This window comes from Neomonachus schauinslandi, chromosome 13, assembly GCF_002201575.2.
Source record: "Neomonachus schauinslandi chromosome 13, ASM220157v2, whole genome shotgun sequence".
Taxonomy (NCBI): Eukaryota; Metazoa; Chordata; class Mammalia; order Carnivora; family Phocidae; genus Neomonachus; species Neomonachus schauinslandi.
In genome coordinates this window covers 59,067,096-59,084,499 of record NC_058415.1, presented here as the reverse complement: position 1 = coordinate 59,084,499, position 17,404 = coordinate 59,067,096, and the positions used below count along the sequence as shown (strand labels likewise).

General features: G+C 43.0%; 1 protein-coding gene across 1 annotated transcript; it reads left to right on the top strand.

The window, feature by feature from the left end:
* The first annotated feature begins 2,055 nt into the window (after positions 1-2,055).
* On the top strand, positions 2,056-2,535 carry LOC110581730 (60S ribosomal protein L12-like). Its single transcript, XM_044920414.1, has 2 exons — positions 2,056-2,175; positions 2,311-2,535. The coding sequence occupies exons 1-2, from the start codon at positions 2,056-2,058 to the stop codon at positions 2,533-2,535; spliced, it is 345 nt and encodes a 114-aa protein (XP_044776349.1).
* The last annotated feature ends 14,869 nt before the right edge of the window (positions 2,536-17,404 follow it).

Sequence of the window (17,404 nt, the reverse complement as noted above, 5' to 3'; positions counted from 1 at the left end):
AGGGGCACCTGGGTGGCTCAGTTGGTTAAGCGTCTGCCTTCGGCTCAGATCATAATCTCAGGGTCCTGGGACTGAGTCCCACATCAGGATCCCTGCTCAGCAGGGAGTCTGCTTCTCCTTCTCCCTCTGTGCCTCGTCCCGCCCGCCACCCCCCCCGCCAAGTTCATGCGCTTGCACTCCCTCTCAAATAAATAAATAAAATCTTTTTTTAAAAAGGGATCATGACCTGAGCCGAAGGCGGATGCTTAACTGACTGAGCCACCCAGGCATCTCAAAATAAATAAAATCTTAAGGAAAAAAAAAGGAGAGAGAGATGGGTACAGAGATTTGTGACTAAGGAGAGTAGTATATATACACACACCTTTTGCCTTTACAAGGTGAGTTCTCCTTTAGATAGCTTTTAGAAATCATGAGATACAGTCTTCTATTGCAGTAATGGGGAAACTGAAGCCAAGAAAGGAAGAGACATGCCAAGAGTCACAAACCAGAGGCAGAGCTATGTCTATAATCCAAGTCTCTGAGTCCTAAGGCACACAAACACATAGTAGTTCTGTTTCCACCACCCACAGTCTCTAGTCCACACTTCTTGAGATCAGGGGTAGCAGTATGCAAAGTACCCTGAAGTCTTTCTTACAGAGAATGTTCTGAAGAGCCCATTTATTTGAGGAAGGAAGCACCTGTTTTCCCCCAAGATGGTGGGCAGTACTACATCAACAGTGAGCAGCTGAATTGGGGTGAGGGGCCAAGACAAAGCAGAAGTCTGCTGTAGAGGGCAGACAAGATGGGGATATACTGTAGCAGGGTCTGGGGGAATGTCACATATTACTCATCTTTACCCCCCTCCCTGCCCCATTGCAGAGGGAGGAGCTACCTCCTTTCTTTTATTCCAGTTTATAGGTAATACCTAGTACCTCTGAGAACTAACTAATCATTTTGACCTCTTAACAGTTGCCTTTAAATGAGTATTCATTCACTGAGATCCTACTATGTAAGAGGCCCTTCCTTGCCCCTTCAGATACACTGTCCTCTCTCCCATCCTCCCTTTGTAAGGGAGGTGTTAACACATTTTACTACTATGGAAATTGCGACTTGGTAAGGTCATGCGACTTGCTCTAAATCACACAGCTGGGATTCAAGCCCAAGTCTTGTCTGAATCCAAAACCCATGCTCTTTTCTACGCCCATAGCTGCCTCTCAAAACTAAACTGTTTGGGTGCCTGGGTGGCTCAGTCGGTTAAGCGACTGCCTTCGGCTCGGGTCATGATCCTGGAGTCCCGGGATCGAGTCCCGCATCGGGCTCCCTGCTCGGCGGGGAGTCTGCTTCTCCCTCTGACCCTCCCCCCCTCATGCTCTGTCTCTCTCTGTCTCATTCTCTCTCTCAAATAAATAAATAAAAATCTTAAAAAAAAAAAACTAAACTGTTTGAGGGTGGAGACTATGATGACCTACTGCTAGCTCTACACCCAGCACCTAGCCCAAGGCCGTGCACACAGTAGGCTCACAAAGAACACTTGTGGAATGAGTGGATTTATATGGAATGCCTGCTTAATGAAGGCCTGGGTGCAGTATGAACAATGTTGTGGGACAACAGTGGAAGGAGCAGCTGGATGCCTAGAAGTGGAGAAAGCCTCCCTCTGCAAAGGGGAAGGCCAAATAAGTGGTCAGTTAAAAAAAAATGACAAGGGCAGAATTCAGCATTCTAACAGCAAAGAACACTAACAGGCAATTCACGAAAGAAATCTGAACAGCCATGAACTATGATAAGAGGTGTTCAACATCACTAATAATCAGAAAAATGCAAACAATCTCATACACAGTAGATCGGAGTACAAATTGGAAAAGCCTTTGAGGGGAGCTATTTGAAGTACCAAAATTATAAATTAGCTATGTCTTTAAATGTATATACAAAGATTGTTTGTGATAGAAAAAATGGAAACAACATAAATATTCATCAGTAGGGAATAAAATATTTTTGGCTTCTGCTCAGAGGAGGCAAAGGTGCAACTGTCTTCAGTCTTCCCAAATTCGGGTTCATCCAACACCAGCCACCTCCACCATGCCACCTAAGTTCGACCCCAGAGGGATCAAAGTCAAATACCTGAGGTACACTGGTGGGAAAGATAATGTCACATCTGCCCTGGCTCTCAAGATCTCCCCAAGGCTGTCTCCAAAAAAGGTTGGTGATGTCATCATCAAGGCAGCTAGTGATGGGAAGGGCCTGAGGATTACAATGAAACAGACCATTCAGAACAGAGAGGCCTAAGTTAAAGTGGTAGCTTCTGCCGCTGCCCTGATTATCAAAACCCTCAAGGAACCGCCAGGAGACAGAAAGAAGCAGAAAACCATTAAGCACAGTGGAAATATCACTTTTGATGAGATTGTCAACATTGCCCGACAGATGCAGCACCGATCTTTAGCCAGAGAACTCTCTGGAACCATTAAAGAGATCCTGGGGCCTGCCCAATCTGTGGGCTGCAATGTTGATGGCCACCACCCTCATGACATCAACAGTGGTTACAATGGAATGCCCAGCTAGTTAAAAACTACAAAGGAAAATATTTCAATAAAGGATCATTTGATGACCAAAAAAAAAAAAGAATAGGGACTAAAATAAACAAGGATACATCTATATTGTTTTTTAAAAAGCTATGCTGCTTTTGGAGGCACCTGGGTGGCTTAGTCAGTTAAGTGTCTGCTTTCAGCTCAGATGGTGATCCCAGAGTCCTAGGACCAAGCCCTGAGCCAGGCTCCCCGCTCAGAGGGCTGCTTCTCCCTCCACTCTCCCCCTCTCCCAGTGCCCCGTGCTCTCTCTCTTTCTCTCACTTTCTCTCTCTCAAATAAATAAATAAAATCTTACAAAAAAAAAAAAAGAAAAAAAAGCTATGTTGCTTTTGAAAGAATGAGATGGATCTGTATATACTGACATAGAAAGATCTCCAAGGGGGCGCCTGGGTGACTCAGTCGTTAAGCGTCTGCCTTCGGCTCAGGTCATGATCCCAGGGTCCTGGGATCGAGCCCTACATCGGGCTCCCTGCTCTGCGGAGAGCCTGCTTCTCCCTCTCCCACTCCCCCTGCTTGTGTTCCCTCTCTCGCTGTGTCTCTCTCTGTCAAATAAATAAAATCTTTAAAAAAAAAAAAGATCTCCAAGACATATGGTTAAGTGAAAAAAATGCAAATTGCAAAGCAGTATGTGTATTATGTACTCATTTTTGTTATATTTTTAAAGGATATACATGTGTCTGTGTATAGATATGTGTGTATATAAATGCATAGAGAAAATACTGGATGTATACCAATCAATAACAGTGGTTATTGATCTCTGAAGGGGAGTAGGGATGGGGGGTGATGAAGAAAGACTTTCACTTAAAAAAAAAAGTGACATGTGATTCATTGAGAACAGCACATCACTTCAGTGGTATTCTTACCAAATTTCTTTTTTTTTTTTTAATTTTATTATGTTATTTAGTCACCATACAATACATCATTGGTTTTTGATGTGGTGATCCACGATCCACTGTTTTCGTATAACACCCAGTGCTCCATGCAGTACGTGCCCTCCTTAATACCCATCACCGGGCTAACCAATCCCCCCTCCCCCCTCCCCTCTAAAACCCTGTTTGTTTCTCAGAGTCCATAGTCTCTCATGGTTCATTTCTCCCTCCAATTCCCCCCCCCCATTTTTTCCTTCCTTCTCCTAATGTCCTCGATGCTATTCCCAAATTTCTTTTTTTTTTAAGATTTTATTTATTTATTTGAGAGAGAGAGCAGAAGCAGGGGGAGAGGCAGAGAGAGAGGGAGAAGCAGACTCCCCGCAGACACCCCCTTACCAAATTTCTTCCAAAAAATTACATACCTGGGGCGCCTGGGTGGCTCAGATGGTTAAGCGTCTGCCTTCGGCTCAGGTCATGATCCCAGGGTCCTGGGATCGAGTCCCGCATCGGGCTCCCTGCTCCTTGGGAGCCTGCTTCTCCCTCTGCCTCTCTCTCTCTCTCTGTCTCTCATGAATAAATAAATAAAATCTTTAAAAAAAAAATTACATACCTGGGCGCCTGGGTGGCTCAGTTGGTTAGGCGACTGCCTTTGGCTCAGGTCATGATCCTGGAGTCCCGGGATCGAGTCCCGCATCGGGCTCCCTGCTCGGCAGGGAGTCTGCTTCTCCCTCTGACCCTCCTCCCTCTCATGCTCTCTGTCTCTCATTCTCTCTGTCTCAAATAAATAAAAATAAAAAAAATCTTAAAAAAAAAAATTACATACCTGAATATATTCATGAGGAAACTCTCAGACAAACACAAAGTGAGGGACATTCTACAAAATACCTACTCCACTCTTGAAAAATGTCAGCATCATAAAATGCAAAGATGAGGAACTACTCCATGCTAAAAGAGAGTAAAAGAGATGTGGTACTTAATAAATGCAATGCATGATCATTTCTTTTCCCGTAAAAGATGTTACTGGGATAATTGGCAAAAATCCAAATAGGCTTAGATGTGGATGACAGTGCTGTATCAAAGTTATTCCTGGTTTTTATATTTATATTACAGTTATGTAAGAAACTGTCCTTGTTTTTTTTTATGCTACACATAGTGAAGTACTTGGAGTAAAAAGGCATTGTGTCTTGGGGCGCCTGGGTGGCTCAGTCGGTTAAGCATCTGCCTTCAGCTCAGGTCATGATCCCGGAGTCCTGGGATCAAGTCCTGCGTCAGGCTCCCTGTTCAGTGGGGAGTCTGCTTCTCCCTCTCCCTCTGTCCCTCCCCCACGCTCATACTCTCTCTCTCTCAAATAAATAAATAAAATCTTTAAAAACTATATTTTCTCTCTCCCTCTACCCCTCCCCCTTCTATAAAAAAGGGGCATCATGTCTGAAACTCATTCTCAAGGAGTCCAGAAAAAAATCGTGTTGGGGAAGGGAGAGGGAGAGAGAAAGAGGAGAATGATCACACAAATGTGGTAAAAAGTTAACATTTTGAGAATCTAGGAAAAGGTAGATGAGATTTCTTTGTACTAACTTGGCAATTTTTCCCTAAATCTGAAAGTATGTCAAAATATAAAATTAAAAGGAACAATAAAAAGAATGGGTCAGAATTTGCCAGGCAGAGAGGGCCCAGGAATCTTCTAGCAAAGGAGCAAGATAAGCAGAGGAAACTGACAAATGTGGGTCTCCTGTACTGAGAAACCACCAGTGGCTCTGAGTGTCCAGGACATAGCATGGTGTGGGGAGAACGGGAGACAGAGGAGAGTAGGTTGCTGAGCAGCCGGACCCACAGATGGACACACTTCACTGCTACCTAATATTGGAAATGAAGACTGTTAAGCCTTCTTTATACCCAGCCTCCAGCCCTGCAAAAAATAACTTGGGTTCTTTGGCTGCTCGGTCATTTCATTGGTGATTTCTCTTCATACCTTAGGAAAAAACCCTAGAATAATGACTGAAGGGGACATCTAGTACGATGCCCTCATTTTGCAGAAGAGAAAACTAAGGCCCAAAAACGAGAAGAAACTTGCAAGTTCCCAGCAAAAGTTAGCGTTAACACTGGCTTCCGGTTCACAATCCATCATTCCTTCTGTTGCCCCAAAGTCTGAAAGGTTGAGGCAGAAATAGAGTCTGGTAAGTGAAATGAGTGAATGTTGCCCTTTAAAGTTTGGGTGTTTTTCATTTGCCACAAATACAGACTTAATGTCTGTACAATTTTAAAATGTAATTATAGAAACTGTTGTCACTTAAAGCCCATGCATTGTAACTGGTAAGTGTTATTCAATTCAGGCTCCTAGTCTAAAGAAGCAATCAAGGTGATTCTCAGGAATTCTCAATGACATTGGTACCCATCTGGATTTGTTGAAAAGTTTAACATCTTTTTTTATTATTCATGATTTTGCAGTTCTTCAAATTGCAAGGTGATGGAGAGAGCACGCAATTTTCATCCAGGCTATGAAACCATTCTTGAAAATTTGGACATTCATTTTTCTTAGAGAGACTGCTTTTCCTTATAAAATCATGAAATTTAAAAATATATATTATAAATTAAACTACATAATGATAATAGTCACATTACAATAAAGTCCTAGGATACGGAACTAGTATTTCAAGAACTCTATTCTCATTTGTTATTATTCCTAGTTGGAATTGTATTCCTCAAGGCTTAGATCTAAGTGAGTGTATAAGGACCTTTGACTAGCAAAACCACTGAGATTCTAATTTATTTAAGAATCATTAGATTCCTTACAAGAAATCTCAAAGCATGTCATCAGTAATGTGTTGAGAAGCTGCACACTCCAAAAGGCATACCTTTATTTTAAATATCGATGAGCCCTGAACCCACAGATTCTAATGTGTGCAGGGACACACATACTCAGACAGGGACAGACCTTATTTAGGTGTCATTCTATAAGGAATCAGCTTTCTTCACCTGCCTGCCCCAGACTCCAGAATCATGCCTGCAATTTTCAGTCCAGACATGTCTTTGTAATGACATTAACATGAATTATTTTATCAGGACTTTAGATTGACAACAGAAAAAAAATAAAGAATAATCAAGATCACAAATGAGTTATATACAGCTGACAACAGTCAACTTAAGCACAATTATATAAAATAAATTATAGGTCTTATGCTTTGTGTCTCAACTATTAGTATCCATTGTTTCTTACGAAATTGGTGAAACCATTCACAAAGTGGGGCTTAAAAGGACTGTCACTATTCTGATAGAGTCCATATCTTCTTCTTCTACCTTTGTTCTGGATCTGATATGCTTTTAAGACTGATTCCAGTGTGCATTTGTGCCATGAGTTTCTTGTACCAGACCTATGAATCGCAGAAGAGGCTGACTCCCGGGGTCCTGGGTGGCTCAGTCGTTAAGCGTCTGCCTTCGGCTCAGGTCATGATCCCAGGGTCCTGGGATTGACCTCCGCATCGGGCTCCCTGCTCCGCGGGAAGCCTCCTTCTCCCTCTCCCACTCCCCCTGCTGTGTTCCCTCTCTCGCTGTGTCTCTCTCTGTCAAATAAATAAATAAAATCTTAAAAAAAAAAAAAAGAAGAAGAGGCTGTCTCCCGATCTGCAATACCTCAAATTTCAACACTTTCTGTACAGTCTTCAACAACTAGATTTGCCCAGCCCTAGTAATCCCTGTTCTTGCTTTGCTACTAGACAGATCTATTACAATCCTGGAACCACTGCACATTTTCATCACAATGTTCAATGCTTCTCTCCCTCTCTCTCTCTTTCTCTCTCTCTCAAACGGCTTCTTTCCCCCTGCTGTGCCGTTGCTCTGGGAACTTACTCTCTAACCTTCTCTCTTCTGTGCCTGTGCTCAGCTGACAGGGGACAGGGAGAATTTTTTTGTTTGCCTCAGTTTCTTGGCACAGAGAGGAGACTATCTACCTGAGCAAACGTTACCCCAAAAAAGCCACAGGCTGCTTAGTAGACACAAACTCCAGTTCTGCTCAGGTAGTGTGTTATCAAAGGCTCTAGTTTCCTGTCTTCAAAGACCACCTGGGCAAACCTTGACCAGATTAGACCCTCTGCCTGCTGCTCCCCCTGCTTGTGCTCTCTGTCTCTCTCTCGCTCTGTCAAATGAATAAATAAAATCTTTTTAAAAAAAGAAAATATGGAATATTTGATAAATGGTGCTGAAAATCTGCAAACATGAAGTTAGAGCCTACCTCAACCCACTGAAAAAATAAATTACCGACAAATTACATATGAATTAGAAAAAAATATTTTAAGTGTAATACTTTAAGGAGAAAGAAAACATTTACAAATTCAGACAAACCACAGAGTGGAAGAAAAGATTTCTCCCACATATACTAAATGATATTATCCAAAACATATAAAAAATTCTCACAAGTCAGTTAGGAAACTAAATGCCACCATAGGAAAAGAGCCAAGGATTTGAACAGGTAATTGTAAACAGAGAACTAAAAAGAGCTGATTAACATGAGATGATTGATTTTCTTAATAATCAGATAAATGGAAACTAAAACAGAATACAATTTTTTATAAATCAGATTGACAAATTTTAAAAGATTGATAATAACCTTCATTGTTTCATTCATTCAAATAAATATTTATTGAGTGTCTACTATGTGTCATGCATGGAAAAATAATAAGAAAAAGAGAGCCAATCCCTGCTTTATGCCTTTGGGTCAAAAATGAAGTCTATACTACTCTTATAAGTAGTGTATAGTTGGATCATATTTTTTTATCCATTCTGCCAATCTCTGTCTTTCAATTGGTGCATTTAATCCATTTACATTTAAAGTGATTGTTGACAATGCAGGTCTTACTTTTGTCATTTTGTTATTTGTTTTCGATATGTCTGATATCTTTTTTGTTCCTGAATTCCTGCAATACTGCCTTCTTTTGTTTTTCATTTAATCTAGTGTGCCATTTTGATTCCTTGTTCATTTTTTCTGTAAATTTTTAAGATTTTTTTCAGTGATTACTTTGAGGATTACAGATAACACCTAAATTTATACCAGTCTAGTTTCAACTGATACCAATTTAGCTTCAATAGTATACTTAATCTTGCTCCTATCCAGTTCTCTCTGACAGCTCTAGGAGAGTATCCTTCCTTGCCTCTTCCTAGCTTCTGAGGTTCTCAGCAATGCTTGGCATTCCATGACCTATAGATACATCACTTCAAACTTAGCCTCTGTCATCACATGGCTGTGTTCTCCCTTTGTGTCTCTCTCCTCCTCTTATAAGGCCACCAGTCATACTAAATTGGAATAGGGGCCCACCCTACTCCACTATGACCATATCTATATAACTAATTATACCTTCAGTAACTCTATTTCCAAATAAGGTCACATTCTGAGATACTGGGGGTTAGGACTTCAACATGTCTTTTTGGGAGACACAATTCAACCTATAACAATATGTCTTCATCATTTTGAAGGACTCACCTTTATCTCACTGATTCATTGCAGTCCTAGAAGTCTTATATGTGTGTGTGTGTTTCCATATATATATGTATGACTTTCTCTTCTAAGACTGCAATGAATATACATATATATATATATATATATATATATATATATATATATACACACACACATACATCAGAACATTTTGTTGAAAGAAAGCAATAGGTGAGCAGAAAATAAAGAATCCTGAACTGGAAGTAAAAAACAGGGGTGTGGTCCCAGGTGTGACATGGTTTTACCGTGTGAACTTTATCTCTATGTACTTTAATTTCCTCACCTGTAAAATGAGGAGCCAGACTTAATGATTGCCAAGGTAGGTCCCTTTGAGTTCCCAGATTCTAAGATCTTCAATATGTGTTCAGTGCTAATAGAGTGTTCACAAGTGATACTGTGGGCTTTAAATTGTTAAATTGATTCCTCAGACTACTTAGGTCTCTCTGGGCTTGTTTCCAATTACCCTCCCATTGTCCATGAGATGGGGTTTTTTTGTTTTGTTTTTTTAAAGATTTTATTTATTTATTTGTCAGAGAGAGACACAGCGAGAGGGAACACAAGCAAGGGGAGTGGGAGAGGGAGAAGCAGGCTTCCCGCAGAGCAGGGAGCCCGATGTGGGGCTTGATCCCAGGACCCTGAGATCATGACCTGAGTCGAAGGCAGACGCTTAACAACTGAGCCACCCAGGCGCCCCGAGATGGTTTAGATTATTTTGAAAACACCTGGAGGATTCACTAGCCTTCATTCCAAGTGTCAAATATGAAGACCCCATTTAAAGCTCCATAATTAGAGCCGATGTTTCTTTTAATGCAATTAAATGCTCTCATTTAATCTTGGTGCCAGGAATGGTGTGGGGTTTCCTCTCAGAGAGATGCAGATAGAAGCACGTCAGAAGGGAGTGGGAAGATTGAGGGTTGTGCTGTATGATCTCCTTCATCATCCCACCCATGAACTTCCATACATCCCTACCCCACTTAACTGCAGCAAGTACTCCTCCAGGGCAGGTACTCTGTCTTATTCATCTCTGACTTCCCACACACATGTATTAGCCCCCAAACCAGGACCTGGCCCAGAATCAGTGTTGGAGGGAGGAAGGAAGGGAAGGAAATCAGTCATAAGACAAGTTTCATCACTGCTCTATTTCCATCCCACTCCCTCCTCTGGCCCCCTAAACTTAGATCTAGGAACTCTCTTTTATCTTTTTTTAAAATTTTAAAATTTATTTTTTAAAGATTTTCTGTATTTATTTGAGAGAGAGACAAGGAGAGCACAACCAGGGGAAGGAGCAGAGGGAGAAGGACAAGCAGGCTCCCCACTGAGAACGGAGCCCTAGTCCCAGGACCCCAGGATCATGACCTGAGCAGAAGGCAGACACTTAACGACTGAGCCACCCAGGTGCCCCAACATGCAACTCTTGATCTCAGAGTCTAAGAGATCTAAGACTAAGCCTGAGTGGCTTAGTCAGTTAAGTGGCTGACTTCAGCTCAGGGCATGATCTCAGAGTCCTGGGATCAAGCCCCGCATCGGGCTCTGCACTTGGCTGGGAGTCTGCTTGGGGTTCTCTCTCCCTCTCCCCCTGCCCCTCCCCCTGCTTGCCCACGCGCACTCTCTCTCTAAAATAAATAAATAAATCTTAAAAAAAGAAAAAAAAACAACAACAGGAGAGACCTGAGCACATTTATGGCTGTGAGAAAGAGAAGAAGGGGTCAGAAAAGCAGGAAAGACTGAGAATGACCAATAAAGTGACCTTCCAAGATAGACAGAAGGAATTGGAATTGGCAGTTTCTTGTATAATGTGCACATGAATCACTTGGGGATCTTAAGATTCATTTCTGATTCAGCAGGTCTGAGGTGGAGCTTGAGATTTTCCATTTCTAACATTCTCCTCCTGAAGCCAATGCTACTGGTCTATGAACCACCCTTTGGGTAGCAGGGGGTCTAGAGTTCTGAATTGTAATTGTGTGTTCTTTTGTCTGTCTCCCTCCATGGACCCTGGAGCAGAATCCTTCCAGATAATCCCTATTGTCTATCACAGTCCCTGTCATATAAGTTTGTTGAGTGTATTGAATATGTGAAGATTTGTATTTGGCATTATCTACAACTATGAAAAAGTAGGGAAGAATACTAAAAGTCCAATAACACAAGAGTGGACAAGTAAATTATAGTACGAGTATACTTGGAAATAGTCTTTTTTTTTTAAGATTTTATTTATTTGTTTGAGAGACAGAGGGAGCGGGGGTTGGGGGGGAGGGCAGAGGGAGAGAGAGAGAAGCAGACTCCCCACTGAGCACAGAGCCCAGGACGCTGAGATCATGACCTGAGCCAAAATCGAGAGTCAGACGCCCAACAGACTGAGCCACTCAGAAACCCTGACTTTGGGATATCCTTAAGTAATTAAAGTGATCATTGTGAAATCCATATGATAATATAGGAATTCCTGTGATAAAATTTTAGAAAGTGGGTGAGTTTTTACTTATATTTGGATGGCCACTGTGTGAAATTATGCATTTGGACAAGAACAAGAATGGCACAGAAAAAGCAAGTTAGATACATTGGAGCAACAGGATCATGAAGGAATTTTTACGTTTATATTTCTGTCGGTGTAAGAATTCAGGCCAACAAACAAACAAACAAACAAACAAACCCACTGCTACACATGTGAAAGAAAATCAGACATGGATATTCCTTGGGAAAATCAAAACAGAGAGGAGTAACCTCTACACATGATAGCTTAGATTTTGGATTGTGCGGATTCTTTTAAAATATGTATTAACTGTTCTTTGCACATTCTTTTATTCTGACTTGACAGCTTCTCTCTTCCTTTGTCCCTCTTTCCTTCCTTTCTTTCCTTTCCTTATATTTCCCTTCTCTCCTCCCTCTTTTTAAGACATCGCTCCCTTAAGGAATTCCCATTCCCAGTGATATCTCGTCAAAGGAGCACATGAATAGCTGACATTATGTAATGCTTTGACATTTGGCATTCCCAAGGCATTACCCCACCCCTGATGCAGAATAAGTTGTCAGAGCATGAAATTGGTATTTTTACATATTCTTAATGTACAGATGTCAGTCTGAAAACCATTCACTAGTATTATGATTACATTCGTTGTCTCATTTTCTTTCTATGCCAAGATCTGTTCCTGTGATTTCTTTTCTTTTGGGAGTTTCAAAGAGGGAAGACAAAATAATAATCCAGCGTACTGATTCTGCCAAAAGGTAAAAGTAAACTTTTAAGTCTCTCACCATTTTTGGCAATGATACTTCTGGCACAGGAGCAAAGATGTAACAAGAAGGACCAGATGTAAGCTAGAAACACAATCAGTGGCCGGCTTGATGATGGGGCCAGATTCCTCAGTGTGTTCCAAATCAAATCTGCTTGTGGTTTACAAGTTTGTTATTCTGGGTTAATCACAGAAATGGCCCAGGCTTATGGGAGAAACAGCATGTCTAAAAATAATCACCTTGTAGAAAATACACAAGATAAGAACCAGGAGGGGTTTAGAGACAGTCCCATCCATCTTTCTATATATGTCCCTATAGGATTCCTGACAGATGGTAAACTGGTCTCTGTTTGAATACCTTCAGGGATGGACATCTCACGACCTCATGTAGCAACCCATTTCATATTTGGCAAATACTGTTCAGCATCCTTTCCTCTTTCCAGAACAGCCCAACTTCCTTTGGGGAAGTGCTACTTCTTCACTTCATGCGGTTCTGACAGGTTGCAGGGGTGGTGTGCTGCTTCTCCCCGTCTGGCTCCAAAGCTTCCCTCTGATCCTTGACTTCTCTCTCCAAGCTGTGATATTAGCAGCCTCTCACCCCAGGCTCTGGTCAGAGGCTCTGCTGACCCTCCCTGTCAAATCAGGGCATTTGATGACTTTTCATGGCACTTCAGGGACTGAAGGCAGCCTTTGTGTTTCCCTCACCTTCCTTTTCCTCTCAGGACCTTGAAACCCCATGGCCTTCAATCATGCCTTGCATTTTGAGGTCTCTGGTCCTAAGCAGCCTGGCACTCTCCACCGAATGTGTTCCAGGCCAGATGCTATGTCCTCAAGAGATAGGTTCTACCACACCACTTGGCACCTAGAGCAGATGATCTGAAGATGACTCACTGTTCTTGAAGGCAACAGTGCAAGCGACCGCAAATCTGCTAAAATGTGGGCATCTTCCCAATGATCTGGAGAACAGCCACCTGGGATGACCATTTACTATGTGCTGGGCACTCTGCCAGACCTTTATTTACTTTTTCATTTTCTGAAAAGATTTTATTTATTTATTTGGCACACACACACACACACAGAGAGAAAGAGCACAAGCAGGGGGAGGGGCAGGGGCAGAGGGAGAAGCAGGCTCTCCGGTGAGCAGGGAGCCCAATGTGGGACTAGATCCCAGAACCCTGGGATCATGACCTGAGCCGAAGGCAGTCGCTTAACCAACTGAGCCACCCAGGTGCCCCTACTTTTTCGTTTTTAATCATTATAACACCCCCTGCAAAGTGGGCATGATTGTCGCCATGTTTCAGACAAGGAAACAGACCTAGAGAAGTCACGCAGCTTGCTCCAGCTCGCACAGGTAAATGGTGAGGCTTACCCCGGGCTTGAGGAGCCATCCCTCACTCCTCTCCCTTTTCCACTACTGCATATATTTTTAGAAACCAAAGAGAGAGAGAGAGAGTACCCTTCCCAGCTGCAGAGCCCTGGTGTGTTCTGCTGGTTGTAGATGCAAGAGGCTCAGTGTAGGGTGACTGAGGTATTCAAGTGGGCATAGATATCTGTGACAAGAAGGTCTAAAATGATGAGCAAGTGGGGAGATTCCCATTTTAAAAGTGTGAAGGCAAAATTATGGGCTTTGATTTACAGAGCACACCTACCTCGGAGTGTGTTGAGGAACACTCTCAACCAGTGAGGAACTCTCAGAGAGGGAAAAGGTTTACTGAAGACCGCACAACAAATTAGAGCCTGAGCCTAGAGTGGATCCAGGCTGTTGATTACTGACAAGGAGCTATCTTCTTTGAATTGAAAGGAGATGGGTGGCTCAGTCAGTTAAGCATCCAACTCTTGATCTCAGTGTTGTGAGTTCAAGCTCTGCATTGGGCTCCACGCTAGGCATGGAGCCTACTTTAAAAAAAATGGGCTGCCTGGGTCCTGGGAGGCTCAGTTGGTTAATCATCCAACTCTTGGTTTCGGCTCAGGTCATGATCTCAGGGTTGTGGGATCGAGACCCTGTCCAGCTCCACACTCAGTGTGGAGTCTGCTTGAGATTCTTTCCCTCTGCCCTCCCCCACCTGCGTGCTCTCTCTCTCTCTAAAATAAATAAATAATATCTTTTTTTAAATTAATTAATTTATTAATTTATTTTTAAAGATTTTATTTGTTCACTTGAGAGAGAGAGTGAGAGAGAGAGTGAGCACAAGAGGAGGTAGCGGGAGAGGGAGAAGCAGACTCCCCGCCGAGCAGGGAGCCCGATGCGGGACTCGATCCCGGGACTCCAGGATCATGACCCGAGCCGAAGGCAGTCGCTTAACCAACTGAGCCACCCAGGAACCCATAAATAATATCTTAAAAAAAGAAAAAAGAGGGCGCCTCATCTGTCAAGAAGAACAAAGGAGGTGATATATGTAATGCGTTTAGAATAGTGCTGGGAATATAGTAAATGTTATGTAAATGTTTATGTATTATTATTACCTCAAAATCTTAGTTCATGCTACCCCTTCTGTTTGGAATGTTCTCTGGCTTTTTGCATTCCTAGCCCCTTATTATCTTATAGGTCTCCGCTGAAGGGTCATTTCCTGGAGAGACCTCCCTGGGTGACTTTATTTAGAATAGGTCTCCTCCCACCCCAGTTATTTTCAGTTACAGCTCATGGTTTCATTCATAGAGCTGGGATGAGATGAGGAGATGAAGCCCACTAACACCATGTAACTTGCCCATGACTGAGCAGTTAGTAAGTGGTAGAGCTGGGATTCAAGCTTCGTAATATGGCTTTGGAGTCCACATGCTCAACCATTTTGCTGACAAATTTGGGGCTGGAGCCCAAGTCTCCTGACTTCTATTTATTTTTCTTTCTTTCTTTCTTTTTTTTTTTTTTTTAATATATTTTTTTAAAGATTTTTTATTTATTTATTTGAGACAGAGAGAATGAGAGACAGAGAGCATGAGAGGGAGGAGGGTCAGAGGGAGAAGCAGACTCCCCGCTGAGCAGGGAGCCCGATGCGGGACTCGATCCCGGGACTCCAGGATCATGACCTGAGCCGAAGGCAGTCGCTTAACCAACTGAGCCACCCAGGCGCCCCTCTTTCTTTCTTTTTTTAAGATTTATTTATTTATTAGAGAGAGAGGGAGGTAGAGAGAGCATGAGTGTGTGGGGGGGGGGTAGAAGGAGAAGTAGAGAGACAATCTCAAGCAGACTCTGCGCTGAGCACAGAGCCCAATGCAGGGCTAGATCTCACAACCCTAAGATCATGACCTGAGCCAAAATCAAGAGTCAGACGCTTAACCAACTGAGCCACCCAGGTGCCCCTCCTGACTTCTATTTCAATGCTTATGCTATGGTCATATACATATATGTATGTGTTTACATGCGCACACACATGGGCACACACACTCCCTAAATTTCCCCTTGAGGAATCTGAATATAAATAAAGGACACCCCAAGTCCCTTTTTCTTCTTTTTTTTTTTAAATCCAAGTCCCTTTTTCAACCAAAAGTTGTTAGAACTGGAATCCTAGGGGCGCCTGGGTGGCTCAGTCAGTTAAGCGTCTGCTTTCGGCTCAGGTCTTGATCTCAGGGTCCTGGAATCGAGCCCAGTCTCGGGCTCTATGCTCAGCAGGGAGTCTGCTTCTCCCTCTCTGTCTACCTCTGTGCTCTCTCTGTGTGTCAAATAAATAAATAAAATATTTTTAAAAAAAAGAAAAAAGAATTGGAATCCTATGTGGCATTCCTGTGTTAGGCAGCGGGAATACAAAAACAAGTAAGAAGTGGTTCCTACTCTAAATTAGGAGCTCACAGTCTAGTGGGGTTGAAGAGGGCATGATTCAGAGCAGTCTTCCTGAGGAAGGTGATACTGAGCAGTTTTTCTTTTTTTTTTAAAGATTTTATTTATTTATTTGAGAGAGAATGAGAGAGAGAGAGAGAGCATGAGAGGGGGGAGGGTCAGAGGGAGAAGCAGACTCCCTGCCGAGCAGGGAGCCCGATGCGGGACTCGATCCCGGGACTCCAGGATCATGACCTGAGCCGAAGGCAGTTGCTTAACCAACTGAGCCACCCAGGTGCCCCCTGAGCAGTTTTTCTGGAAGGAATGGAGAGGGAAGGGCAAGTTGGACAAGGGGAACAGCAAGTACAAAGCCACACTGATGTGAGGGAGGTTGGCTCAGTTGAGTAAAGCCTGTGGTATGGTGTGTCGCAGAGAAGTCCAGAGGGAGAGATACAACTAATAGCTGAGCAGGGCCCAGATTACCAAGGGCCTTGAATATTATGCTGAGGAGTTTACACCTTCCCCTGAAGGCCCAGAGAGCCATAGAAGAATTTCAAGCAGCATTTTGCTTTTCATCATTTTAAGCCCACAGCACCAACTATGTTCTTTTCACAGCACCAAAGGAATATGCATATATTTTTAAAGTTCATTTATTTAAGTAATCTCTACACCCAACGTGTGGCTCGAACTCATGACCCTGAGATCAAGAGCCGCATGCTCTACCAACTGAGCCAGCCAGGTGCCCCAAAGGAAGAAATATTCTCACTTTTCTCTTTTCCCATCCTCTGCTTCCTATCTGGTGCCTCCCATCAGCTGGACCCAAAAGGAAGTAAAAGGACAAGAACTTCTGGTTGGTGAAGCCTACAGAGGTCAGCCTGTCAGGGCACCAGAAAGGGGAGAGAAGGGTAGAGAGTGGGTTAGGAAGACCATCTGTTTCTCTTGAAAACATTCAGTACCTTTCTGAAAGGTTAAAATGACAAACAGAGAGAGGAATTCCAGACATGAAGGCTTCATGGAGGAAGAGCATTTGAACTGGGCCTTGAAGATCTTTGACAGGTACAGATGGGAAAGGGGCCTTCCAGGAAAAGGAAAGCGCATGAATAAAAGCTCAGGGTATATTCAAGGAGCCATAAGCTCTCAGTCCATCATTGCCAGAGCAGAGGGCAATGCACAAGAGGAGGGGAGGGCGGCATCCAGAAGAAAGGTGCACCAGAAACAAAAGTAGATTGGGCTAGGTTAGCAAAACCCGGCCTCTGGAGCCAGACTGCCTACTTTGTATCCCAGCTCAGCAGTTTGCAATCTGTGTCACCTTGAGCATGCTACTTAACCTCTCTGCTTCAGTTTCCTCCTCTGTAAAATGAGCATGATGCTAGTGTGTACATGACAGCACCCACCTTGTAGGGTTGTTGTGAAGATTAAATGAATTAAAATATAGGAAGCGCTAAAACCGAGCCTGGCACCTAATGAGTGTTGTTTGTGTGTTAGCTGCTGCTGCTGCTGGTGTTGTTAGGAGGACT